Source organism: Rissa tridactyla, chromosome 4 (assembly GCF_028500815.1).
Source record: "Rissa tridactyla isolate bRisTri1 chromosome 4, bRisTri1.patW.cur.20221130, whole genome shotgun sequence".
In the NCBI taxonomy this organism is placed as follows: domain Eukaryota; kingdom Metazoa; phylum Chordata; class Aves; order Charadriiformes; family Laridae; genus Rissa; species Rissa tridactyla.
Genome location: NC_071469.1, coordinates 9,495,675 through 9,522,680, shown reverse-complemented (window position 1 = coordinate 9,522,680; position 27,006 = coordinate 9,495,675). Strand labels below are relative to the sequence as shown.

Genomic DNA, 27,006 nt, shown 5'->3' with positions numbered 1-27,006 from the left:
TAGAAATGTGTTCTAATACCCTGAGGACATGAGTATTTTTAGCAGCAGTTGAAGCAGTGTAGGTGTTGATTAATTGGACACAAGAATGATAAACCTTAGTGATGATTTTTAAAATTGTACTACTGTTTTTCTTTGGTGCAAAGGACAAGTTTGAGTGACCTGTTTCCATACCTGAAAACAAGCATCTGTTTGAGGCTCTTTCTGGTGTTAACTGGAACATCACAAAGTCTGGCTAGTAACATAGATTCTGTCATTTTTTGTCTTGAGTTCATTAGATTTGATACTCTTCTGTTTAGTAAAAATTACAAAGAATAAATTTTGCTTTTTTCTCTTTGGGGCAGTTATGATATAGATATAACTTGGTAATGCTTATCTTTTAGCTAAAATACTTTTTAAGAAACATTTTTTCCCAGCTCTCAAATTTACTCATGTTTCTCACAAGGTAATTTTTCAAATAAATATTTTAATATAGGATTCTTTAAATATATCCTTTTGGAACCCTGGACACCTCCCCATGCCCCCCGAATTTTGTACGTTGAAGCCATATTTTCTAGTTACTGGTAGTTACCATCCTACTATTTCTGTCAAGCACTATATAAAACGCCCTTGCTTGAGACAAAGAAGTATGTTGATGTAGCAGGTGGTATCAGAATCAGCCACCAGAAGTGGGGATGAGATGTCTCATTTGCCAGGGAATATCATACCTGTGCTCTCACAGCACATGAATGCCTGGTCTCAAGACTTCTGCAATCAGTTCCACATTGTGGACAGGAATATTCTTTAAAGGCTGGTTGGTCCTATCACTTTACTGTTATTGACTCTGGTCTCCTTCCCTGCCCCTAATGCTCTTTTTCCTTCTCTCTTTTCCCTGTTTTTCTTAGTTTCTGTCCCTTTCTGTCTTCCATTCTGCCTTCCGTTTTGATATAAATTAGACCTCCTTTTTGTGCTTACCCACTTTCATGCTGATTGCCAGAGAGCAGTCACTGAGAAAGAAAATTCAAGAAGGATATTTACTTACTTATTTTCTAGAAGAGACAAATCCTGAGTCATATCTCTTGTCATGATGCAGACATTGTGGCTCACAACACCTCACCTTGAGTTTTTTCTGGTTTCTGTTCTCAGAAGCTGCAGCTCACGCTCATGCTGCAGAGCTGTATGTGCTCTTCCTTTCAGATAGATTTGAGCAAGTTTATCTCAATTCCTCTTACTCTACCCTTGCTATGGCTTTGTTATTCTAATCCAAGTTCTATTGGATTATGGCCTATATAGTGGCCTATTTCTAGGTTTTCTTAGAGGAAGGACATGGAGCATTGCTCACCCTTAACTACTCTCTCCCATTTCTAAAATGTACTGCTGCTTTCTGGCAGCTACGAAGAGGTTGCGCTGCACAGCGTAGCACCATAGAGCACATTGTAGCTCAGGATACCTGAGCTGGTCTCTTCCAGAATGGAAGAGGTGTACGTAACTGTGCAGAGCTAACTTATCTATCTATTTAGCACTGTTTCACAGATAAGATGGGCAAGTGGAGTTCACTATTGAGATGAAAATCGGAAGTTGCAGTATAAAGTTAGTTGGGCCCAAAAGGCAAGTTGGTTTTTGAGAGATTAAGTGAAGAAAGTTGATGAAAGGGAATCAGAACCAAAAAAATCCTAACACTTTTATAACTGGATTTTCTGCCTAAGTGTAAGTTAGGGTACTTCTTAGCAAAATGATAGAAACGAAGAAAGCTGAATATTAAAAAAAAGGGGGAAAAAAAAAAAGTAAGTATGTGGATATAAATGAATAAGCAGTATTGAAGTTTATGGATCTCATGACTGTGACATACACAACATTGTTATTCAAGTCAGTAAGAGGTGTGTTAGCTTATAACTTGTGTTAGCAAATGATGTGGCTTTTGAATAGGAACTGATTACTTGAACTTGAAGAGAAGAACATTATAATTATCAATGCAAGCATTTAAAGGAATATATTTAAATAGAGGAGATTTATTTAAATACAAAGCAATTTCAGTCTGTGCAGTGGAATCAAGGACAGAGCAATGAAAGATTTCCAGAGGAAAAGAGGTAGTTGATATACATTTCAATTTCTCTGCTTCTGAAAATGAAAAATTTTTGAGAATAAATTCCAAATATATGATTACTAAAGATTTTGGTTAACTGTCATAACTATTAGTATCCAAAAATGTATCAGGAACTAAACCTGGAATAAAGCTGTGATAAATATTTTCTTTCCCTTTAACATTTGTCCTGGGAACAAATCTTAAGAAGGATATCCATGCAGACTACTAAAAGTTGTGCTGGACTCTTTAGTTCATGAAGGGTATTCTAATTATAGTATGAAACAATCAGAAACTGTAGTTTCTGTGAGTACTATTTGATTGACCTGCATGAGAAATTGGATGTGCAATTTTGTAGGAGGTAGATTATGAGTTCAAAAAAGATAATAAAAGTACCTAGCAGCAGTTTTGGCTGCTTGGACATGAGCCAGCTGTACTCTGTTCCTAAATCTGTTCAGGGTCAAGAATCGAGGGGGCTTGACCAATCCACAGCCCATCGTGTAAAACTACAGCCTGAAGCAAACACTTTAAAGAAGGCTTGACACTTTCTAAAGGTTATAACGAGTAAATAAACCATCAAATTACTCCTCTTTTATTGTTATGGTAGTCTTTTTTATAAAAACACTTAAATCCATGTAGTCCTAAGGCATCTAATAAAAAATGAACACTTTTAAGGTTTTGTGGTTTTTTGATACCTCATGAAAGTTATATACAATATTATTCTCCAAAGTATAGCAAAAATGATTTTGTTTTATTAAACAACTGGTGGAACTTCAAAAAAGAAAAAAGTGTTTCACAAGTTTTAAAAGCTTTCAATTCAAAACAGGTAAGCTATAAATGTCCTTTGAACGAAGTAAAAATGATGGATAAGGCTTATAATTTTTAGCTATTTCACATGAGAACATTTTTATCATATAATTGTCATTCTCAGTTTAAGTATTTATGATGTGTATTGTTTTCAACAGTAGTTACACATATACACATTTTTGATAGCTTCCAGAGTTTCCTTTATAATTTGGGAGTAAGTTGGAGGAGTGTTGTTCACTTAGAACTTTGGTTCTTATCCTCTAGTACTCAAAGCAAAGGGCTCACTTAAAATGGAATGTAATGCAGTTTGCAAACTTCTATTATTGTATTTATTTAGTTAAATGTGAAGTTCTCAGTATGGATGTGGGAGTTAACAATTATAAATGTCTTAAATTTTAATATGCTGTTTCTTAGAACAATTGTAAAATTTCAAACCAAGTATCTGCACAAAAATATATTTCTGCGAGTGTTTTCTTTTCATTGTTCTTATTAGAATTTAAAATACCTATACATTTTAAAATGGAAACGCTGTATATGCTTGACTACAAATAGTCTACCAGTTCCATTGTTTATGAAATCTTTCTGTTGTTTTGTACTAAACTTGCTTCTTTTTTATATACACCAAAGGCTTGGTTTCATTTGGGTAACTGGTGCATTTTGGTAAGCCCTGTCTATTTGAATTGAAGTTTTCTTTGTCAAGAATTCGTGACACTAGTATCTGCTATGTTGCTCCCCTTTAAAATACTGTATTCTTTTCCCTTTATTTCATGATAAGTTAAATATGGATAGATACTTGTTGGTCTCCAACAACCATTGAAATTAGTGATATATTTGCCATAAATTTTAGTGAAGTCAGAAACACAGGGCATATGTTAAGCTTTTTTTTTTTTTTTAATCTCTGTTACCACTTTATCTTCATAGCTGTATTTCTTTTCTGATGGTAGTTGCACTTTGAAGCTTGTTTTGTAAATGCTCTAGACTTGAGGTTTTGGCTTATAACAAATACACCAAACTAGATGAGTTTGGAAAGACAGACAGACAGCTATATGCACGGAAGCTGAAGAAATGCAGTAATTGGTGTGATTAGTTTGCATGTTTTCAAAATATATACCTGAAAAATGAGCTAGCATGTTCTGAAAAAGCATATTAGGACTCAATTGTGCAGGCACTTCAAGTATTCTGGAGGCAGTTTTACTGTCCATTATGTTGATTTAAGTCTATGCTAAGTGTCCCGCAGCAACATGTTACTGTTGCTTTTGTTACACCTAGTACAGATTCTTGGGTTCCCCAAGGCTAGATCTGATCCATGGGATAACTGGCTACCTCCTTCCCCTGTTTAGTTGTGCACTAGATAAAAAAATCTGTTTTTGTCTCTGAAATACCGTAACATATGCTGGTGCCTGTACAGGGGAGCGGTAGAAATACATTGTCTGTAGCTAGAGAAGAATACTACTGCATGCATTTTGATTGGTTTAGGAATAAGTTACATGGTGTGTTTAAAGGTCAGATCTTACAATCCTTCTTACAATTTTGAACAAGGCTTTTGCTAATAATATATCGTTTTAATCGTGTTTTGGCTTAATGGCATAAATTGCTTAAGGTTACACTTCTATAAGAAGCGTAAGTCAACCTCATTTCTTTATCACTCCAGGGAGCTTAGGGGGAAGTATTTTCCTTCAGTACTTATAGATTAGTATCAAAAACCAAATTCATTGCAACTGCAAAGTACTATTTGTTAAAGCAGAACTGGAAAGCATTGATAATTTTTCAATTCTCTTAATTTTATTTTATTTCTACCATAAGGCACATGAAAACTTTTAAGTCTCTTCTCTGTCTATATTCTACTGGTACATATCAGAGAAGCAAAAGCTAAAGAACTTTTTTCTACTTCTCTGTGAGCCAAATTTTTATTTTACACGTGTTCAATATTTTATATGTAAAATTCACAAAAGAGTTGAGGCATATTTTCAGATCTCACAAGTAACTCTTGAAAAGCTTAGGAGCAGCCTCCTGTGGAAAGAATTGTGTTATTTCTGTCCATGCATGTGCCTGTAAACTGCCTGTTAATCAAGGAAGTCAGTTTTGACGCTAAAACCTATAAAAGATGTAAATGTCCCAAACCTATTTTAAATCACCTTGAGACATATTTTTACATTTTATTTCTATTGACAGTACAGTGGGGCTATGGGTCAAATGTTATACCGAGTGAGAAAATGTTGCAAAATCTTCTTTAAAACAGTTTTTCAGAAATTGTTGAAGAGTTGTAAATATCCTTGTATCAAAAATGTGGAACCCTCATTTGTACTGGGTTTAGGAAGGAATTGCAGGTTTAGGAAAGAACTGCATTTCTTAAAGACCCAGCATACTTTATTCTTTGTAGCCAAAACTTTTGTATCATCTGTTTCACTGTGGAGGGAGGAAGAACCTCAGTTTGATCTTTCACTGTTTCAGAAAATTTATTACTTCACCCAGAGGTAATATTTTTCTTTTTTTTTTTTTTTTTCTCATTGTAAGTAATATTTGTTCAAATAGTTGTTCATGGTATTGCAATTCAGTAGAATTTTACTTAAACCCTGATATCAAGAGAATAATCTTTTTGAGGCCTGCTTTTAATTTTTCACTAGAGATCCATAAATGGCTTTTTTTGACTTGTCACTGTTTCCCTGAGGTTTATAACCATTTCTTTTGCAGTAGTCTGGGTTGTTGAGGTATAGGTCATTTCAAGAGTGCTTATTTTTTCATCAATTTAGAATGCAGGTTTTAAACTGGAGTGGCGAAGTTGAACTCAAAAAAGCATAAAGGTGCACATAATATATCAATATACAGTAACTCACGGAACATATTTCAGTTGTTGGGAGTACTCTTTTACCTTCACACAGTCAGTTTGACCCTTGTTAGAGTGTCCAACAAAAGGCCTCAATAAATGTTAGTAGTGCATCAGTTCATCAAAGGGAAGTCAGTTTTGCCTTAATATGGTCACTTTTTCAAGGTGCTCATCAGTGTGCAGAGAAAAGGCAGGAAATTAGCCTTCTGAAGCTGGGAACAACACATTAGTGTAGCTCTCTAAGTCTTTAAAGGATATTCATTATTTTGACTGTATGCAGTAACAGGACAGCAGTGAATTGCTTATGATATACATCAAAAGCCTAAATACTGTTCTTGTAAGAAGTCATGACTGTTTGATAGGGGAACCTGTTGCTTTTCCTTTGAGTATTGTATTTGTAAAGGAAGGCCAGTGCTCATAAAAAATTTACTCAAAAGGGAAGTTGATTCCAGTTAGGAAAATTTGACTTTAATACCAGAATGTTTCAGGAAAATTAACATAAATTTTTAGCAACTGTGATTATCAGCAGATAAGTCTCTCTTATCACAGTAATAGTTTGATTCTTGACAAAGTGCTTCTGCAAGAACAGGAGATCTAATGCACCTTCCTGGTACTACTCCGTCTTCTGCATTGTGAAAGAAACTTCAGACTTCTCAGGTTTTCAGGTAGCTCATCTTATTGAAAATACACGTTGATTATCCATGACTTCTCTGTAACCTCTTGCCTTCACCTGGTAGGTCAGAAGGCTTCTTGGCACAGAAGGTTATGACAAATATTTCACTTTTTGTAACACTTCACAGCAATTACAGAAGTAATTGCTGGCACAAACTTCCAGTTCTCCTGGGAGATGTCAAAAAGAGTGAAGATTTAGGTGCTTTGAGTTAAATAATTAAGATGTCCCAAAGACTCATTAACCATGATTATCTGTGTAACTGACTAACAATTGATTCTTGAAGCATTTATTGCAGCTTTCTGAATTTTTCTTCATCTCAGTATTTTGACTCGGTTTATCAAAATATTCAGTTTTCATTTTTCAACTGTTAAGTCAAGTCTGGTTTATTTCCTCTGAGTCTGGTTTTATTGTAAAATGCAGAAGAGAATATGTATGAAATGGGAACTGTTCCTGCTAATGAAAAGAGCTATAATCCTAGCTCCTAAACTTCTGCTATGCATTTCAATCTAAGTTATTTATTGTGCAAATTTCCTGACCAAAACAATTGAACTCATCTACTATTTCACCACATACAGAGAGCTTTTGTTTCCTTTTTTTGCTGTGCAGTGTGCAGGCACATACTGTTCTGTGTACTGGACTGTAAATGAAGAAGACTATGAATATGCAAATTATGTTGGTGTTTGATTTGCAGGTACTGTCTTATGTAAATAATTTATTTTTTTTTTAACTAGGAAATGGAGATTAATTATGAAGATCAAATTAGTAAAATTGTTGTAGAGAAACAGGAACTTGAATGGCAGAAGGTAACTTTCCTCCATGGTTTTAGTGTTTTAACTGCTGGGATTTCATTTCAGTATGTTAATATAATATTTTATATAGAGACATTTGGTACAATTCCCCTTTTGAAGGCTATTGTCATTTCTAATAGTAGAATGTGGCCAATAGTTTATTGTCTAGTCATGAACTTCTGTAGTTTTTATACTAATTTGGATTGCGCCCAACGTAGAAATCTGATTAACAAAAGAGTGCCATCATAATATTTGGCATGACTGGAAATGTTCAATCAAAAGGGATGTAAATATTGAAGCAATAAGACATTTAGCTTAACAAGAGGGATGTTGACATGTTAGTGTGGGGGAAGCTACGCAGCAGCTTCTCTCTATTATGGTTGGCTTTGGCAAGTGCAAGTATCAGTGTAGTTGTACAAACAACTTTAAATGTTTTGGGGGTGAGATTTTTTCCAAAAAAAATTATTTTAAACAGAAACTTATGTTAGACATACTCAAAAGTGGTTTGACAGCTTTTAAATGCTCAGAATGAAGTTTTCCGTAAAATAAGCCTAACATTCTTGTAGGGTTAGGGCTCTTGAGGTTATGCTTTCATAGGAAATCCATTCCCTTCTTTAATACAATCAAACCTATGACCCCTGTCACTAGGTCAAAAGATAAAAGGCTTCACTCTGTATATTTTATGATCACAGAAAAAACAATAATTTCAGCTCTATCCTTGATCTTGGGATATTTAACATCTTAGTAGTAAAGGAAGACTATTTCATCTTGGAGTTCATCCTAACCATCTTAAGTTAATAATCCTAACTATGTGCTTTTTTTTTCCTGAAAGATATACACGTGCATACAGAAACAGGAAACATTTTATATTTGTAAAAGCAACATTGCTTTCAATTTGTAATCCTTCTTTGCTTTTCTTAACTTAGTATTGCAGTTCTTAATAATCTATGTTCAAAAGGGATGATTTCCATTCATTCTGGGACCTTAACAGCAATTTAATTTACCATTAATAAAAAGATGGGACGTAAAGGCAGTTAGGTGTCTAAGTTTTATGAATACTGCTGCTGGTCTTGAAAAAAAATATGCTACAGTAGGGAAAACAGAGTAACTGGAGAAAATATTCCTTTAAATCTAATAAGTATAATCAGTATATTTGCTATAACATCACAATATCAAAGGTGATTTTTGTTTATATTTTTAAAAAGCAACTTAATTCTTCACTCTCCCTGCACCGCACATACAGGGTATGTATGAAAGAATTTAATACAAAACTGAATTTCTGAGAAAGTTATATATAATAATTTTATTTAATAGTCTCAGCTGTGAGGCCTGTTAGGAAATGAGTATTTGTAGAAACTTCTTAGTCTCTTTTTTAGAATAAGTATATTATTATATATATATATACATATAATACTGTATATATATAATACTGTATATACTTGAATATACAGTACAAAGATGACTATGGTATGTAATGAAGACCTCAGCAATGCTGTTTTCCAGTTACCAATTACATTAATGACAAAATTGTGTTAAGGGTGACTGTTCTGTGAAACCAAACTTATAGCTGCATAGACTATTATGTAATATTGCCTTGAATTCCTATAATTAAATAAATGTCATCTTAATTTGACAGTACTGTGGCTATAAAGTGTTATCCTGTAGTGAGTAGGAATACTCCACTGGGAGTAGCTGATTTGCTGTCACTGCAGTAGTGTTTCTGGCTCTCTAGTGTACTTGGTATGCCCTTTACCCACTAGAGAACCTGTGTCTTTGAACACAGTTGGAAGTGACAACCTAAGGAAAACATTCCTCAAGACTTTTGTTTTCACGTTTTTGAATATTCATTCATGTGTTGAATATTCGCAGTATGTATTGTTTGTTAGATGCAAATCAAAACCTTCTCCCCATATCTTACAATGAATTAATGAGTATGTTAGCGAATATAAAACACCTTACCTCCACAGATTCTTGTGTTCTATCAAAGGGCAACATCTCTCACTTGTGGAACTTGAAAGCAACACCAATTTGCTAGGGAAAGTAGCAATTTTGGAACAGGCTTTATGTTTGAAAAACTCCCAATTTCTCAATTAAGGCAGGAGAAGAAATTAGACTTCTTGGGTGTAAAACAAATGATCAACTTATTTTCTTGCAGTCATTATTTTTAATAGCCTCAATTTGTTTTTGTGTGGTTATTGCTTAATCATTTCTTAGTTAAACATTCATCTATATTTTGAGATAGCTGTTCAAGAACAGCTGTTCAAGTCAAGAGCCTCTTGACTACCTTTACCTAATATTTTTTTTAGTGTCTAGAACTTTAAAAAATGGTCTTACAAACATATCTTCTGTATTACTTCACCACAGTTGGGGGAGATGTGGCCCCTATCTTGTATAGGAACATGATGCTTAAAGATGTTAAAGAATTCCAACTTGCAGAGTGTAGTATTAGTATATGAGATTATGATATGAAATAATAACAAAAATAAAGATAATAGTACATCTTTAACTAATTTTCTTGTTTTTATGTATGAGAGTAAAGCCAGACAGTAGGATGATAAAAATCTTACACTATCACCTTAAGCTTGGTCTTTTCTGCTCTCCTTCAGCTCTTTAATGTAGTTTGTTAAATGGCTAAAATCTAACTAAAAACAGAATAGCAGATTGTTATTTTTTAATGGGATTACATATTTTTAATGGAGATTAAAATTAAAATTCTATTATAACTACCTGGGACTGTGTCAAGATGCTGTCTTAAGATGGCAGTGGGTGTTGGATTGCTTCTGCAGGTTGATGAGTTGGGTAAGAGTTGTTTATGGAAGTCTTATCAACAACAAAGCTGAATTCCAGAGGTGAGAATTATTACCTGTTATGTATTAAAAAGAAACTACTACCAAAAAGATAACTAGTTAACAAATGTCTCTTTTTCAGTCTTCAGGTTTTGTTTTTAGTCAATCATGTCTTTCTAAAAATATTTAGCAAGGAATTAGTTTTTTTCTTGAAATACTATATGTAAGGTTTGCTGTAAGATAATATTTAAAACACATGATTGTTATTTCACATGAGCAGGAAACTCTGCAGCATCAGACGGTCACATTGCACCAACAAAACAAAGAAGCCATGGCAGATTTTAAAAAACAGGTAGCAAAATAAGGCCTTCTAGCTTCGACAATAACATTTTAAAATATGATGGCATAATAACAAGCTATCAGTTGGTATTATAATATTTTTCTGTTGCTTATAAAATGTTAGAATATACAGCTCAAAGAAATCAGGTCTTTTTCTTCCAGATACAGTATAATACCTGTATTTTGACAGTTTATCCCAGTAAGCCACTCTTCCTGGGATTTTTCACTTTTATTTTTCCAAAAGTTCCTAGAGAAGAGAATGCTTCTTTTAATCTATTTTTGGGGCTTTTTTTTTCCCCTCTCTCTAAGATGGCGTGTCCTCTGCAAGGTTAGATTCATAAACCATGGTAAGAGATCTGACACATAACTTACTCTGTTCAACGTTTGAAAGCGTGCTTCAGTCTTTCAAATTGCGGTTGTGATTTTTTTTTTTTCTCCATAATAAAAAAATATGAATCCTGAAAGAACTTGCAGAGAACAGTCATAGGAACTGAAACTCTTGCACATGATGATGAAGAATTTATCACTAATGTTGCATCACAATCATATCGCCCAAAAAAGAAATTGACAAGGAATTAGGTTTTTCTTTCTTGCAAAAATAATTGTGATTCACAACCTTACTGCTTGTGACTCTATAGTTACTATAGTTAAAAAAAAAACCCAAAAACAACAGGAAGTACACTATGCAGGGTAATGTAACTATATTGCCAAGTAGTATAAATAAAATTAATCCCATGTGATGTATTGATTTGTTGTTTTTTTTTTGTTTTGGGTTTTTTTTTTAATGCCACTGACAATCAAGTTACAGGCACGGATGTTTGCCATGGAAGAAGAAAAGGTACTCTCTGTTCCAGTAATTTGTTATTTGTTATCCAGTGAAGAACATAAGCAAATGATAATAAGTAAAACTTACTGAACATATTCTAAGTATAAACTAAGTATATTGCAATTAAATTATTTTTCTTGCTATGGCCTTTGCAAAATAAATTTCTTTATAGCCTTTGTTACTTTTGGTTTTTTGTTTATGGCGCATAGAACTTTAACTACTTGTGAAATGTCACTGTAAAATATACTTATGCTAAAAATTGGGGGAAAAAGTGTTCTTTGATAGTTCTATATTGAAGCTATACAAAATTTACTTTGTTTTGGGGGTTTGAGACAAATTGTCATAAGACTTTTCTGCATGCTAGTGAAAAATAACAATTCTAATTGGTTTAATAAAATCAGATTTTAATAGGGCTTTTACTGATTTATCCGGGCTTGTTTCCTAAGGAACTTGTGCTAAACTGAATTAAGATATACTTAAACCTGAATTTATGGGATTTTTCTTAACTACATGAGTTTTTATATCAAGCTGAGTGCCTGCTTCCTCTTCTGAATAAAGGATTTGCGTTTGGTATACTAGAAGCCTGTTTGAAACAGTGAATTCAAGGAATGTCTGCATGTGGACTCTATTGTTTCACTTAGATTTCCCAATGATTAAGAGTCGATGAGTGTGCTGTATGTTTCATAAGAACTTGCACAGAGCTTTGCAAACAGGTGAAATTGGTTTGAAAGTATATCAAAGTAAACTTTATTTGCTGCATTTATATTATCTGCTTGAGTTATTTTCTTGCTTGCACTTGGAGTTTTTCTTGTTTTTTTTTTTTGTCCACACATACCTACGTAGTAGTCCCTGCTTTGTGTTTTAAATGACAGCTACTGTTTCAGAATTAAATTGTCAGCTGATTTCCCCCCCCCTCCCAAATACTTCTGTTGAATTGAATAGTACTTTTAGCACTTTATACCAAAGTAACTGAAAGAATAAATTAAACTGTAATGTTTCAGGACAGAGTTTGAATACAATGACCAAATTTTGCTCAAATTTACATTATATGTACTTTTACTCATCAAGAGGGTTTCAGGAGATTGCACAGCCAGCACTGTCTTAGAAATGAATGGAACCCGCAGAGGTGGTTGAATGGATGTATTTGTTTTCCATGGCGTATTTTCTGAAATCTAGATTCTGCTCTCCATTGTATTGATTGCTGCCCAAGATTCTTACCTGATTTAATTCCACTGAAGTCCTTTGATTTAGTCACATGCTTATATATGTGTGCATGTATATATACACACACACATGCACATATATAAAAATATAAAATATGCTTGCATGTATTTATTAATTCTAGTGGTAGCAGATTACAGTTCAGTCTGTGTGGGCTGGAAAAGTTGAGGAAGTTGTTTCTGTGAAGACCATGCTACAGTGGATAAAAAAATGGATTTATCTGATACTTCATTGTTTAGTATATTTGTTCTAAAGTAACTTATTAATTCTGCCTCTTGTCAGGCTTGTCTCTCCTAGAATAGAAAATTTTAAAACTTACTGATTAGTCATAAGTGGTGAAAATATATTATTGTGTTTTCACTTTTCTTTTTATAGCAATATATACATACGTGTTAAAATTATTTAGCTGAACTTTCACCCGTGTTCACCATTGAATTGTTCTGTCATAGTGGAGTAGTGCTATACTTTCATAACATTCTTGTTGTAAATACATTTATTCTGCCCAAATCCTGAAGTACCACTTCTGCTGATAGGGAAGATATCAACTTGCTGTGGAAACAAAAGAAAATGAAATTGATGGACTGAAAGAAGCATTAAAAGCATTACAGGTAAACTATTATTTTTGTTAAATAACTTTTGTTGGTATGCAAGTGTCTTGGTTTAGGTTTTTCCACTGGTAAGAAAATAATTGTAAGAGGGTCCTTACGGCCTTCTCATTTAATCTTTCTAGTACACGTACACCTCACTTTCTAACACTGAGTTTCTTTTCTGGCCTTCAATGTCAAGACTACTTTTAGTTATCCTTCCAGCTAAACTTCTTTTTCTTCAGAAGAAATGCAGGCTCAAAAGTCCAAATAGCACGTGAAATGTGCTTTCTTTTAATTTCCATAGTCTTCCTCTTTCTTTCTATTCTTGTCATCTTATTTCTCACCTGTCTGGAAACTCTGGTTTTGGACTCCTAAACAGAAATAAGTATTCACACTGGGTCTCCAACTCACAGTGCTATCTCTGTTTTTTCCTGTTTTCCTTTATTTCACTAGGAGGTTTCTGTATTTGCCACTTTATCTATGGTTTTCCAATGCTTGTTTATCAGTAAAATTGTCAGATAAACACACAATTTACTCTGGTGACACTTGGTGTTATTTCTGTGTTGTATTTTATATCATGACATGGTGTTGGAGCAGTTGTGGCTGTGATTCACAGTTGCTTGAAATAAAGGAACACATAGGGACATAGCTAGTATGTTGGTTTTCTTTTAAAGACCAAGGCAGATATGTTGAAAATGGATTAAAAGAGTAGGGCACTGAAGGTTTTTGTTCAACACAGAAGAGAATTAGCATTGTATCTCATTGTTGGATTTCAGGTATTACCTGGAGCTAATTATTTTTCTACCCAAAACTGAGTGGGATAATAATTAATTCTATTGAAAACAAAATGGTTATAATGAATTACTACCTATGATTTTGCAACATGTTTGGTTCTTATTAACACTCTCTTATAATGGGATACATTTTCTTGGTATCAGACCATTTGTTTAATCATTTAGTTAACACTAAAGGTATTTTAGGAGCAAAAGAAATTTATGCCCATGTCTGGCCTTCTGTGCAACCGCTGTAAGGTTTTTGTTGCCTTACTCAAACCGTGGCACAGCACAGATGATGTAGAATATCCCTCCATGGTCTGCTGAACATAATATGTAGACCACAAGAGCAATGAAAGATTCCACTGGCCTTTCTTTTGTAAGATAAAACAGAAATTTCAAAAAAAGCTTAATATTAAGTGTTTAATTTTCACAGATCAAACATTTGTATAAGTATAGTTAGGATCTAGGAAATTCTGCTGTGGCTTGAGGAAGCAGGAGGTCACAAGAAACCTGTGGACCCAGAAAAATTGTTTGGCAATCAGCCTAAAATAAGAGTGAGGAATTTCTAATTCGGTTCTGTATTCCTCTCTGGACACAGAGTCAGAATTCTACCTTAGAATGATTATTCTCCTAGGCTTAGGTTTTTTCTAGAGATAATATTTTCTTTATAAGATTTACACACACTGGGTTCTTTGACATTTCTCTTTTTTTTTTTTTTTTTTTTTTTTTCCCTGGACGTTGTCAAAGTTTCTTTAAACATTCTAAGAGATACAGAGACTAAAGCTCTTGTGATCTTAAGTATTATGCAAATCAAAATTCTCTGATGTCAATGGTGTATGAAAAATAGTGTTAATGACTTCAAATGTCAGTGTTACATTATTAGAGCATGCAAGATTGGTACAATGTGTCTTTATATGCCATCATTCAGAATATATACCCATATTATATTCCTCTAGGACTTGAGGGAATACTTTCATTTCTATCTCTGTTTCCTCATGTGTTTATTTCTAAAAGTCTAATTTACAGACTGTGGTCCATTTACACATTATTTTTATGATACGTGTCAGAAAACACAAGTATTTATGCATTTTTCAAAACTTCTCTAGTAAATTAGTGTAAAGCATTTTTACATAACTTAAATATTCAAGTGAAATTACGTAAAGTCAGTCTAATAATAACAGAAATAGTGCAATCATTAATTCAAAGACAGATTACTGTATTGGATTGGCAATAAATGCAATTAAATCTTAGGTATGAGAATACTTCAATATGCAGGTGGTTGTTGGAAAAATTGTAACTACAATTTAATGAATACCTCTCATTCATTTTACAGATTTCAAAATACACTTTAGAAAAGAAACTGAACGAAATGGTAAGAAATTAATACAAGTAAAAAAAATAAGGAATAGCTCTTATGAAACGAGAATGTCTGCTTAGAGTATAAGGCAAATATTAACCAGCTCTAATACTTAAATGATGTGTGATAATTATTACAAATAACCAAAAGAGGTGATATCAGCTTTGAATCTGAAAAACTTTCAAACACAATGTTTTTAGATTTTTATAGTGTGATAGCTATACTTGGTATATTAGTTCTCTTTATAGATTAGATTGAAGATTTTTTTTTTATATAAACTGTGATTTGAATAATGTATTACCCTTATAGGATCTAGCACATTCATCTCAAAGAAGTGATACAGAATTCCAAGCAATTTTGTTTTTAAGAAAAACTGATAATGTTTTTCCTCTCACTCTTTTCATTCCTGTTCTCAGCATTACTTCTTAACATTAGTTCCCCTGAACAGTTTAGATTTCATCCAGTCCAGCTTACTCCCTTTGACACAGAGAATAAATTTATAGAGAGTGACAGCATAGTCGCTCTGAACCCTGTTGTCTGTTTTAGCAAGTGAAAGAGTGAGCTGCAGAAACATTGCTAAGCTTGATTGAATAAATGCTGTGAAAATTCTGCTGCTGCTCAACTGGAAAGAATAAAGATAATATTGTCAGACCATTACAAACTGTGATTTTAATTAAGAAGCTCAAAAAACTAGGGTCCAGTTTAGCTTTAAGTACCATGACATTTGTACTGAAAGTCATCTTCAACGCTACAGTGGTTTTACACAAAATATGGTGAAATTGAATAATGTGCCCTCTGACCTGGGAGATAAGGCTACAAGTTAAAGATCAAAGGCAACATAAAATGTGTTTTGTCTTACTTCACTTTTAACTTGTATTTATTCTTAAAATACATCTGATCTAAAAATGTATTTAAAATATACAAAATTATTGAACTTACATTTAGGTCATTTCACATATTACCTTTCTTTCATAACTTGCAAGCTCAGTCTTCCGTATGAATGAGAATATTTAAATCACACCTTTTCTATAAGCTGGAAATGCATCTGTGCTGCTTTAACAAATATCTTCCTTTTTTATGGCTATAAACTTTTCCACAATTGATTATTTGGATATTTTGAAAACATTGAGTTCCTGTGACTTTGATATAAAGTATGGTTATTAAAAATGCTATTGAGTGGGGGACCAGATATTAGAAATCCTCTTTGCGTGTAGCACTAAACATAACACATATGGCTTGGCCATATCTATAGAAGATGCTCTGATATGAAATGATGAAAACAAAAAAAACACAAGGTAAACAGAATTGAATTCTTTCCTAAAACCTTATTCAGGCTAATACAGTTTTAGACCAGGTCAAATTCTACCAACTTTACTCCCTGAGCAGTTGCACTGAAATAAATAGGGATCCCCTAGTTCTAGGGATCAAAGCATTAGTAGACCATGTAGACTCTCTCAGTCAGTTATCACAAATGGCAAAATGTTTAAAAATAAAATAGATGAAATTACAAACCATTCATTTATCTGAGACCCATTTCTATTTCAATTTTAAGTTTGTTAAAGACAGATTAGATCATGTCCTGGCTAGTGTTTTGAAAGTAAGCAGATGTGCTGTTTAGTTTATATCTGGCACCTTAGAAACCCTGCCAGTCAGTAAAGTAGATTTTGTATGTGATGGGGATTGAGTATGCCTCACTGATATAGCATTTTAATCTGCTTTTGTTCCTTTAATTCTGTTCTTTTAGTCTAGTATATGTGATGTTAATATTTTGCATATATGCCATGTTTTAGCATGCTATGCAGTTCAGTTTATGTGAAAATTGTAGTGCTGATATAATTCTTAGGATATATGCTAGAATTTTGAAACAGTGGAAGGTTTTGTTTCATAATGAAAGACTGTATGGAGACAAAGAAATAAAGGGTTTCTTTTTCTTCCATCTTTCCTTTGTTTCTGCAATAAAAGTGTTGATTATTGTGTCCAGTGTAGTCACTCTGCACCTCACTGTGTATGGATAGTAGCACTCATGCAGTCAGGAGGCTACAGGATAGTTACTACAAAGCTAGTTGTCTTGACAGAATATGCTTGAGTGTGGGTTCTGTTTGAAATTCTTTTTCTTGCTGCTGAAATAAAGAAATAGCTGGAAGGAAATGGCCTTGGTCAGGTCTTGGTTTCCTCCTTCATTAATTTCCTGGCAAGTGATTCAACCTGAATGCTAGAACTTTCTGAGTGTAGCATCTGTTTATGTGTTCCCTTGTTAACTTGTGTTGTCTGATCCTGGGCATGTCTGAGAGAGTGAGGATTTAGAGTTATTTGTCTTCTGCAGTTCCTAAGTCTTAAATATACGGAGCTAAAATATAAAAAAGAATGAGACTAAGGCTAGTGTTGGCTGGTTTAGGGACCAAATCTTGTGTGCAGTTCAGAAGAGCAAATTTGGAGTGCAAGATCTGTGTAGTCAATGGGGAAACATCACTGTCCACAAGGTAGTGATTCAGTGCATCAATATTAATGAGTAAAGTAGACGGCGTGACTACCTCCGTGAATGACTGGTAATTAGTCTAGTTTCACTCGCTGACTGTGTTTATACTGGTAAACTAAATGTTTGTGAAACCACTTAGTGAAGCTGCAGTCAAGGGATATGAAATGGTCCAGGTTCGTTAAACTCAACTGCTCTTGAAATGAGGGAAGCTGCATCCAAATAACCCACACTGTTCCCAGCAGTCTCCTGAACCGTGCCCAGGAGCTGCTTACACGAGCACTACTTGGCACAGGCCAAAATATATCAGGGACTTTACAACTTAACAGTACAGGCATTTCCTGAGATCTTCCCTGCCAACATTTAATTTTCTAATACAGATGTAGTTACCAAACAAATGAAAAACGAATTCCTGTAAAATGTTAAATAAACATAATTTTTAAAGTTGGTTTGTTCTTAATAAACTAGGATAGGAATCCTATTTTTATTTCCTTTCCACATTTTTTTAGGAATTTGCCTGTAATTATACTGTGTTGTTTAAATGTACAGTGAGGAGGCAGGGATACAGTATAAATTAAAAATAATGATTTTTAAGTAGAAAAATGGTGGTAACTAAAGGAACTATTGTGGAATCATTTTCCTATTTTGAAGATTTAGAATTGGTAACCCTTTGCATAATTTTCACGTGATCTTGCCTTAGGTCTCCATGCTATTACATCTCTTTTGTTTCTCTGACACTTTCACCTCCCAATTACCACCTTCTGCTTCACTGAGTAACTCTGACTAGTGACTCAATTTCCAGAATATCTTTGAGATACGAGCAATTCCCTCTTTGTCTTCCTCCAGTCACCTACCTGACCCTGAGCTATTTCTCTGGTCTAGTTCTACCAAGAAATCATTGTGCCTTAACAAACCATATGGCCACAATCAGTTCCACTCCCCGTCCCAGCTTATCTTTATTACTGGTGGAGGGCAGGGCAATAATTCCTGTTCTTGCAGTATCAGCCGTTAGAAAGGAGAACCAAGATTCTGTGGGTCTTACTCCAACTCCAGGGTCATACCCTCCCTATCCTCCAGTGTCTCCTGGTGTTTCTTGATTGTCTTCTATGGAAGACTGTTTTAAGAACTTTTCACTGTGAATAAAAGAATCACATAGTCAGGGAAGGGTGTCAGACGGCAAACCAAACTGGTTTTATTTTACTGTGCACTAAGCCTGGAGAACAGCTTGCCATCAAAAATCATATTTAGGCAAGTGATAAGCTCTTAAAAACTTTTGAGGCTATAGCAGGCCAATTCCTTTTCTCATGGGAAAGAGCCCTAGGAAACAACAAAGTATATTTCTACTTTTCTAGCGAGGAGGAGGGACCACACTGTCAGCTGACTTAAGAAAGAAATTGGGAGAACACTAAGGAAAATCTATATAAAAGAAAGTGCAAAAAGGCTCAGATCTTGCTACAAGATCTGTTCAAGTCTCAAATTAGCAATGCTTCTCTGTTTATCAGTCTCTTAGAATGAATGCACCTGAATGATTATCAGGAAAAACAAATACAGTTTACATATGATTAGGAAAAAGTATACGAACATTCTCAACCTACATTCCTTGCAGTGATTCTGTAAGTGGTGGTGTTCTTTAGCAGTGCTTCCATTATGACTTTCCATTTGCTGTAGTGTGTTTAATTTCATACCTTATAAAACATGAGAAATTTGTATTGTATATCCTATTTTGCTAGCCTTATGTTGGTCATTTCTTTTGATTACTATCAGCTTTTATTATCCTCTGATCCTTGCACATGTATTGCATTTGCTACTGTATGGAAATGGAGCCTTACAGAAGCCAAACAGACTGGGCCAGACTCATCTTTCTGTAACTTGAATTTACACACAGGAGTGAATTTGGCCCAATTCATTTTAATTGCTGTCGTGCTCTCCTGTAGATTAGAAATAGATTAGATGTGTAAATAAATGGATATCTTTTCTGAGGCATTAATTTAATCCCCTCTCTTCAGAGAAAATTAATTTAAAAATTGACCTACAAAGCTATTAACAAAAATACAGTATAAAAAGGAACACAAAATTCTTAGTGTATATGAAAGAATAACAAATAATTTTTTAAAAAATCAGTGGCATGTGTCACTGGATATAGTTTCCTGTGAATATGTATTTTTGATCACCCCCTCACAAAACAAGAGACAGTGATAAAATTAATGAAACTTAAATTTATTTAACTTAATTACTGTGTGGGATTCATTGCAATAAGATATTACTTAGGCAAGATGTTAATAGAAGTAAAAATAAAGTCCTAAGTGCTTACAAAAGTAGTTAGAAAAACTCCCTACAGATACATAATATTAAAGTAGAAGTGAATTCATCGTACTTCAAGATATTACAACTGCTAATTGATACTGAGGAATTAATGATTATTCATTAAAAGCTTACTTACAATCTGGGAAGCATGGGGTAATAATCTACATTAGTTTCACTAATATAAATAAAAATTGCCACTACTCTTTAGAAGTAGTTGATGCACTGCTGTTTTTTAGTAAGTATGTTGAAATTCTTTTATTTAGGTGTGTCAAATTCACAATTTTTCTTCCAGTTGTTCTTCCACTCTGTCATTTTTAACAGTCTCAGAACTGGAATGGATGAGGCTGGCTGGCGTCTCTGGAGTTGGCTTAGTCCGACTCTGCCCTGCTCAAAGCAAGGTCACTTAGAGCTGGTTACACAGAGCCATGTCCAGTCGGGTTGTGAATGTCTCCACAGATAGAGACTCACAGAATCACACAGAACCACAGAATGTTTCGGGTTGGAAGGGACCTTAAAGATCATCTAATTCCAACCCCCTGCCATGGGCAGGGACACCTCCCACTAGACCAGGCTGTTCAAAACCCCATCCAGCCTGGCCTTGAACACTTCCAGGGATGGGCCATTGACAACTTCCCTGGGCAACCTGTTCCAGTGCCTCACCACCCTTACAGTAAAGAATTTCTTTCTAATGTCTAATCTAAATCTCCCCTCTTTCAGTTTGAGGCTGTTACCCCATGTCCTGTCATTACACTCCCTGATAAAGAGTCCCTCCCCATCCTTCCTGTAGGCCCCCTTTAGGTGTTCCAGTGTTTGACCACCCATACAGCAATTCTTTTCCCCTCAGATTTAAGTGAAATTTCCTGTATATCACTTTGTGTCAGTGGGCATCACTAAGAGGAGTCTGGCTGTGTCTTCTTTATTTCCTTGCCTCCGCCCCCCTTCCCCCAGTATTTATACACATTGATAAGATCCCCCTGGCTTGCCCCTTCTCCATGCTGAAGAGTCCCAGCTCCCGCAGCCTCTCCTCGCATGCCAGGTGCTCAAATCCCTCGATTATCATAATGGTCCTATACTTTGCACAATGCTGTATTGAAAAAAAACCCACAATATTTTTGTTTGACTTTGTATTGCAATAGAGCATAAGAAGTCTTCCTTGTTGGTTAAAGAAGTGTTACACTGGAAAATGTTTAAGACAATAAAAGGAAGACAGTAAGTACTTTTACTAGTGGCTTTATAAAGATGACTGAACACTGTTTGCATAATAGATTGCTTCTGTTATGGAACAGGAGCCAATAAATGTGCATAGGCCTTATTTTCATGATACATACACTAGCACGGTTGCCAAAGTTTAAGGATCTACTTTTACCTGTCTCCAGCCACTTGCTCATTTCTGCTCTGTGTCCCTCTATGAAGGTGCTGGGACAATGGGTTGTGGGGGCTATGTTTTAAGCTGTCTGGAATTTTTAACTGGGCCCTGTATTTTGTTGCGCTACTACAACCTGAGAGCATGGTATACTTGGTTTAATACTACAGTAGGGACAAACAGCTGAGGCAGTGAGGTACAAACATAGAGCTGCTGAAGCCACTGTATTGTTTTGAATCTGCAGCCAAAGACATGGGCAGGTATTGAATAGCTGATGTGGGGTGGATACTGCGTTAATCTGCATGGACATCTTACATCAAAGGAGTGAGAGAATACAATGCTGTACCGAGTGGTAGTGCAGGAGGACAAATATAAACACAGGCAGCATTAGCATGTTAGGCTATGTTTGCAATACAGCGATGGATTAAGTAACACATTTAAGCCACATAACAAAGGAAAACTTGAAACCAAGATTTGAAAACAGTTAATACAGTTCTGCAGACATTTACATAAGAGTTCTCCTAAATATAAGGTACAGTATGTGAAAATGTGTTAAAGTGCTTTTTTGATAATCTAACACACAGGTGAAGGTCTTTGGAATGAGGTGTTATCTGGAAATGGGAGCATTTGGAGAGTTGGTTTATACGTGCTTGTTACTGTCATTAAGTAGGTGCTTCATTTATGTTTCTAACAGGATCAAAAATTACAGATGCACTTAACGGCGAAAGAGGAGCATCATAAGAAACTGAATGAAATTGAGAAATGTTACGCTACTATTGCGTGTCAGTTTGGAATTGTAAAAGGTGTTCATGGAAAACTGGAGCACAGTGGTATGTGCGTCTTTAATGTTCTCCAGCGTTTGTTTTTGCTGTGTTTTGACAACACCGAGTTGTCGACACATGAAAAGTCAGAAGAATAGCAGCTACCCAGTGCCAAGCATAAAATATAACAACTGATAATAACTGTAACTGAGTAGCTTCGTCACTGTTTCTGTGCCAGTGCCAGGTTAAGCAGCACAGGCCCGTTACCTCTTCTGCTCTTTGCTGATACGTTGGTACAGTTGTGTGTGTGAACACATGGTAAATCATATTGAAGAACTGATTTGTGTTCAAAACAATCAAGCAGCAGACCCAACCCTTTAAAAAGAATAATAAAAAAAAATGCTTCATTTTGATCAGCTTACTGTTGCCATTCAGCATAATTAACATAAACAGTTGTACCAGCTCCAATGGAGGAGTGAAAATAAAGGAATTAGCAAACAGGGGAAAAGGAATGCTCTTTAAAGTAGGCTTATTGTTGAGAAATGGACAGAAAACATTAATGAAATAATAAAAATTATTTTCTTGTACAGAAATATAAAATCTCAAAACCAGTTCAGTAAGTAAATAGGGAGGTATGAATAATTTTATGCAGTTACCATTGTTACGTAGATTCTGACTATTCGGTTATTCAAGCTTTATAAATCAGTACCTTATCCTTGATCATGTGTTGAAATGTAATAAAATTATTTGTGAAACTACTTACACATGGAAATATTACTCCACATGCATTCATATAAATATATAATTTTTATCTGTAAAATAATAAAGCTGATAACCTCAAGTAATATAAATACCTCATTTAAATGAAGTTTTGTACCTATTAATTTGAGAGAGAAATCTTCGTTTCTCATAATAAAGTGATAAATTTCTATGCAAAGATCACAGTGTATGTGTAGAATATGGACTTTATGTATAGTTCTGTGTGCCCACAGTTTTTATCCATGTAAACACATACACAGGACAAATAAAAATAAGTACTTATTTTTTAAGGAAAGGGAGAAGTAGTTGTATAACTCAAAACAAACAAACAAACAAACCCCCCAAGCAAACAAAAAAACCCAAACAAACCCACAAAAAACCTTCAATACCGAAGCTTGTAAGTTTGGAGGTTATTGATGCCTGAAACCAAACAGTTTTTCAGATCTAGTTTGAATAAATTGGTAGCACGTTCAATGTGTATTTGTGATATTTCAGTACCTCAAGTTACTTTTGGTATTCAGGTTTTTTTAATAGACTAATATTTAATATTAAAAACAAATTAAGAGAAAACATTGCAGTGTTTTCCTTTTGTTTACATTGGACAAGGCTTTTCTATTATGTCACGTACAGAAAAGTCTTCTTGCTATTTCATGGAAAAATAAAATTTACTCTGTATATTTACACTATTTGAACCACATATAAATGCTTTTTGCTGTGTTTCTACTTACATTTATCAATAATTGCAAAACGAACCTCTAGAAAAGATTAAATGTGTTACTAACTGCTTCCATCCAAGAAGCCAATCTGTTCACCAGCTTGACTCTACTGTGTCTTTTACTGCAGAGAGAATTCAATTTGCATTGCAGTATGTAACTTATAAATGTAGGTAACTTGTAAATTCTGAGCAACAAACTGCTGGTAGTGGAAAAGTCAGGCAGAAAGTATACGAGGCATTTTTAATGCAAATTGTTTAAATTTATAAACTGTTGTTCTTTATCTGCTGTATTAAAGCAGTATGTAGGGACACAAGAAAGTGAAAATTGATGTGTTATATGCTGTATAGGTGAAATATCACAATTTATAGTAAATCTAAAACTTTATTGCCTAACCAATGTCCTACTATTAGTATTTTAAAGCTAGAGAGTGAACACATGACTCTTGTTGAAAGGTCAGAGAGAGTTTTACCAATTTTTGCCTGCTTGTTTTTTTGTTTTTTTTCTAAGTTGTATTGGAAGATATTTGTTACATTCTCAAGTGTTTTAATTTGTTAAGCACGTTCTCATACAAAACTGCAAAATTGCTTATTGTATTGTAAGGCAGTTAGTTGTCCATCGTTCCCCATGATGCTTACCATCTTTAACAGAAAAGGAAAGAACTTTCTGGGTGTTGATGGAGTGTCTAGAGTTCTTGTATTCAAGTGTTGTGCTAGAAGATTTTTGAGAAAATTAAGGGAAAAGATTAGCGGTGAATGAAGAGGAATCGGGAAATAGAAAAGGCTGAAGAGAGACCTGAGAGGATCAAAATACTGAGATTGAATACAGGTGACTGAAAAAGTGCAGGGACCAGTGAATATCTTCAGCTTTTCACTGTGAAACTTCACGCAATTTCCTAGTGATATCTTGGCCTATATAAAGTCTAAGAGAAAACTCCCCTTTCAAAAGGGACAGAGGTTATTAGCATTTCCTCTCTTTCGTCCTCTGTTGTTTGCTGTCTTCCATGTCCTATATGCATATAACTCTGTACATCTGTTATCTCAATTATTTGAATATTCTGTTGTTCATTATGGTCTGTGTTCCTCTGAAAATAATTAAACTCATCAGAAAATTACAAGCAAAGCCTTAGTTAAAAAACAAAACTAAGATTAAAAGTTAATGGAGAAGTGGTCCTAATAAAGTGACATCAAATGACACTAAAAATTAAATTACAATTGAAAAAAAAAAGGCAAACCAAGATACAGAAAAGTCTTAACTCATTGTCTGAGGTGTAGAACAACTGGTACCACCTGGTGTAATCCTCCAATGTAGTATAACACTGTACAGAAAAAGTAGTTGAGTCCTATTTTCAGTCTGTTTCCTTTCCATGAAGATGTTTAATTATTTTATTAATTATACATAATGCATTGCAGTTATAAATCAAATATTCAAATATGAAAGTATGTGTTAACATGTTTTATTTTTTTTCTAAAGTACAGGAAGCGATACAGCTCAATAAGAAACTAACATCAGTGAATAAAAGACAAGAGACTGAAATAAGTAATCTGAAGGAAGTAAGTATAGTATTTATTTCTGAATGTATAAGTGTGACTGGGACTTCTACAAGCTGCAGTACTATTAGCAGAAGTAGTGGACAAGCAGCAGAACTGTTCTTCATTCTATGATTAATGGCTAAATTAGTCTTCAGATGAACGCCAACTAAAATTTGAACGGCTCTGAATAGTTTCTGTAACTTGGGAATTTCTGTTTACTGCTACAGCATCCTACTTGTTTCATGTCAATTATTAGCAACTTCTCTTCTTCCAGTGCCACGTTGTCATTGCTTCTCACATCTGACGTGGAAAGGTAGCAGTGGTTTCAGTTTAGTCAAAGAGAAATAGAACATGAAGAGTAGTTGCCATAGAAGCAAGCTGGTAGCTTGAACGTAGGATAAAAAGATAAGTGAATCCACATCAGAAATGTGAGAGCTTTCTGATAGGGCAACTGTGACATGAGGTAATAGTGATACGATGGACAAGTTTTCTGGCCATTAAGCTCTTTTCTGCCCTCATCTATTAAAAAACTGCTATTTGCCAGGTACGATTTTGAGTTGCACTCCTGAATAGATATATCTAATAGTGGGAAGAATAAAGTTCTCTTTTCCCTTTGAGATGTTTCTTAAGTGCTGACAGAAGAGCAAAGGGACCCTCTGAAGTCAAAATTGTCCTGTAAACTCAGTATCTTTCCACAGCACATCCTTTTCATATCTCCTTATCTTTCTATTCCACTTTTTTTTTCTCCCTTTGACTCTCTGAGGATTTTAGTAGGGAACAAATGCACATCTGTTCTCGCTTTCTTGGCCTAATGTTAATACATAGCTTCCAGACAAATGCTTTGGACTACTATGGAATCTTTGCAAAGTTTGTGATTTTCTTGCAAAATAAAAAGGGGTGGGGTGGGAGGGGAGATAACTTGTAAATGAGAAGGGACTATTACCATTTTGTATTTGGGTGAAATTGATCAAAAATTGGGTATTTACCTGCCATACCTCTTCTTTGCCTGAAAAATGAGATTTGAAGGTACAGAAGTACTTGAAAGCTCTCCGTGAATCTAGTGTTGTTTTTTGTTCTTAAGAGCACACAGCTTCTTATTGTTAAGGTTCTTTGGAGTATGATGCCTCTGGAAGCCTGATTGGTAAATTTTATTTTGAACTAGAGACAGTTCAAGGCTTTTTTATCTATTTCAGTCTTACCTTCTCTAGTGCTTTGCTTATTTTTTATATTTATTACATGAATATATCCTAGCCACGGTAAAGGTTAATCGTGAATTCAATCTAGAATTGTTTAGTTACATACTAGAATATAACATGGCAAACCTCAGTGTCAAAAATATCAAGTTTTGAAGTGACTAATCAAGATTGCAGAACTCCTACCATCATAAAAACAGACTGAGAAACACAATAAGAGTAAAGCAGAACACTGGGAAAATTCTCAAATTAATTTCTAAATCACAATTAGGTTTCATGGCATTTAGAAATGTTTATTAGCTACGTAATTCAAATGATAGGTTATACACATATATATTTATGTATTATATATACACATAACCTATATGTATTTATCTGAAATATTTGATGGATGGAAGAGCAACAGAAAAACAGTGGAAGTTGTCAGTGGTAACTTTTCTCTATAGAAGCTGTATTTATTAGAACGCTAGTGTCATCATAGCCATGAAGGTCTGAGGACAATGTCTTGTGTGCACTTAGTATGCTTCAACTGTACAATTCCTTTTTAAAGGAATTGTAATTTGTATGTGAAAAAAAAGAGGGACATTCATCTAAAATACAGCACATCTTTATTGTAATATGTTGCAAATACAAAAAAAACTTAGGAGTTTTAGAAATTTTTAAGCATTGCAGTAAATTCGATTTGTTGCTTTTGATTAAGAAACTGAGAATAATTCATTACTTAGAATTCTCTGAGGGTAAGTAATTTGAGAGGTAAGAAAAGAAAAATGTTTAAGAAAATTTTACATAGTGAAACTTGTGAGTAACAGAGGTGTGTGAGATAAACTGATGGTGATTTATGTACTCCAGTAATCAAATATATTGCTTG

The 27,006-nt window shown here is 34.4% G+C and overlaps 1 protein-coding gene across 2 annotated transcripts in view; it reads left to right on the top strand.

Annotated features, from left to right (window-relative positions):
- CCDC73 (coiled-coil domain containing 73) overlaps positions 1–27,006 on the top strand; it is an 85,368-nt gene that overhangs the window by 30,946 nt on the left and 27,416 nt on the right. For both annotated transcript variants that reach the window (XM_054199334.1, XM_054199335.1), the window contains exons 3-9: positions 7,092–7,163; positions 10,215–10,286; positions 11,076–11,111; positions 12,854–12,928; positions 15,017–15,055; positions 21,875–22,010; positions 24,887–24,966. In XM_054199334.1, coding sequence (XP_054055309.1) covers positions 7,092–7,163; positions 10,215–10,286; positions 11,076–11,111; positions 12,854–12,928; positions 15,017–15,055; positions 21,875–22,010; positions 24,887–24,966 — 510 coding nt within the window. The remainder of the gene's footprint in view (positions 1–7,091; positions 7,164–10,214; positions 10,287–11,075; positions 11,112–12,853; positions 12,929–15,016; positions 15,056–21,874; positions 22,011–24,886; positions 24,967–27,006) is intronic.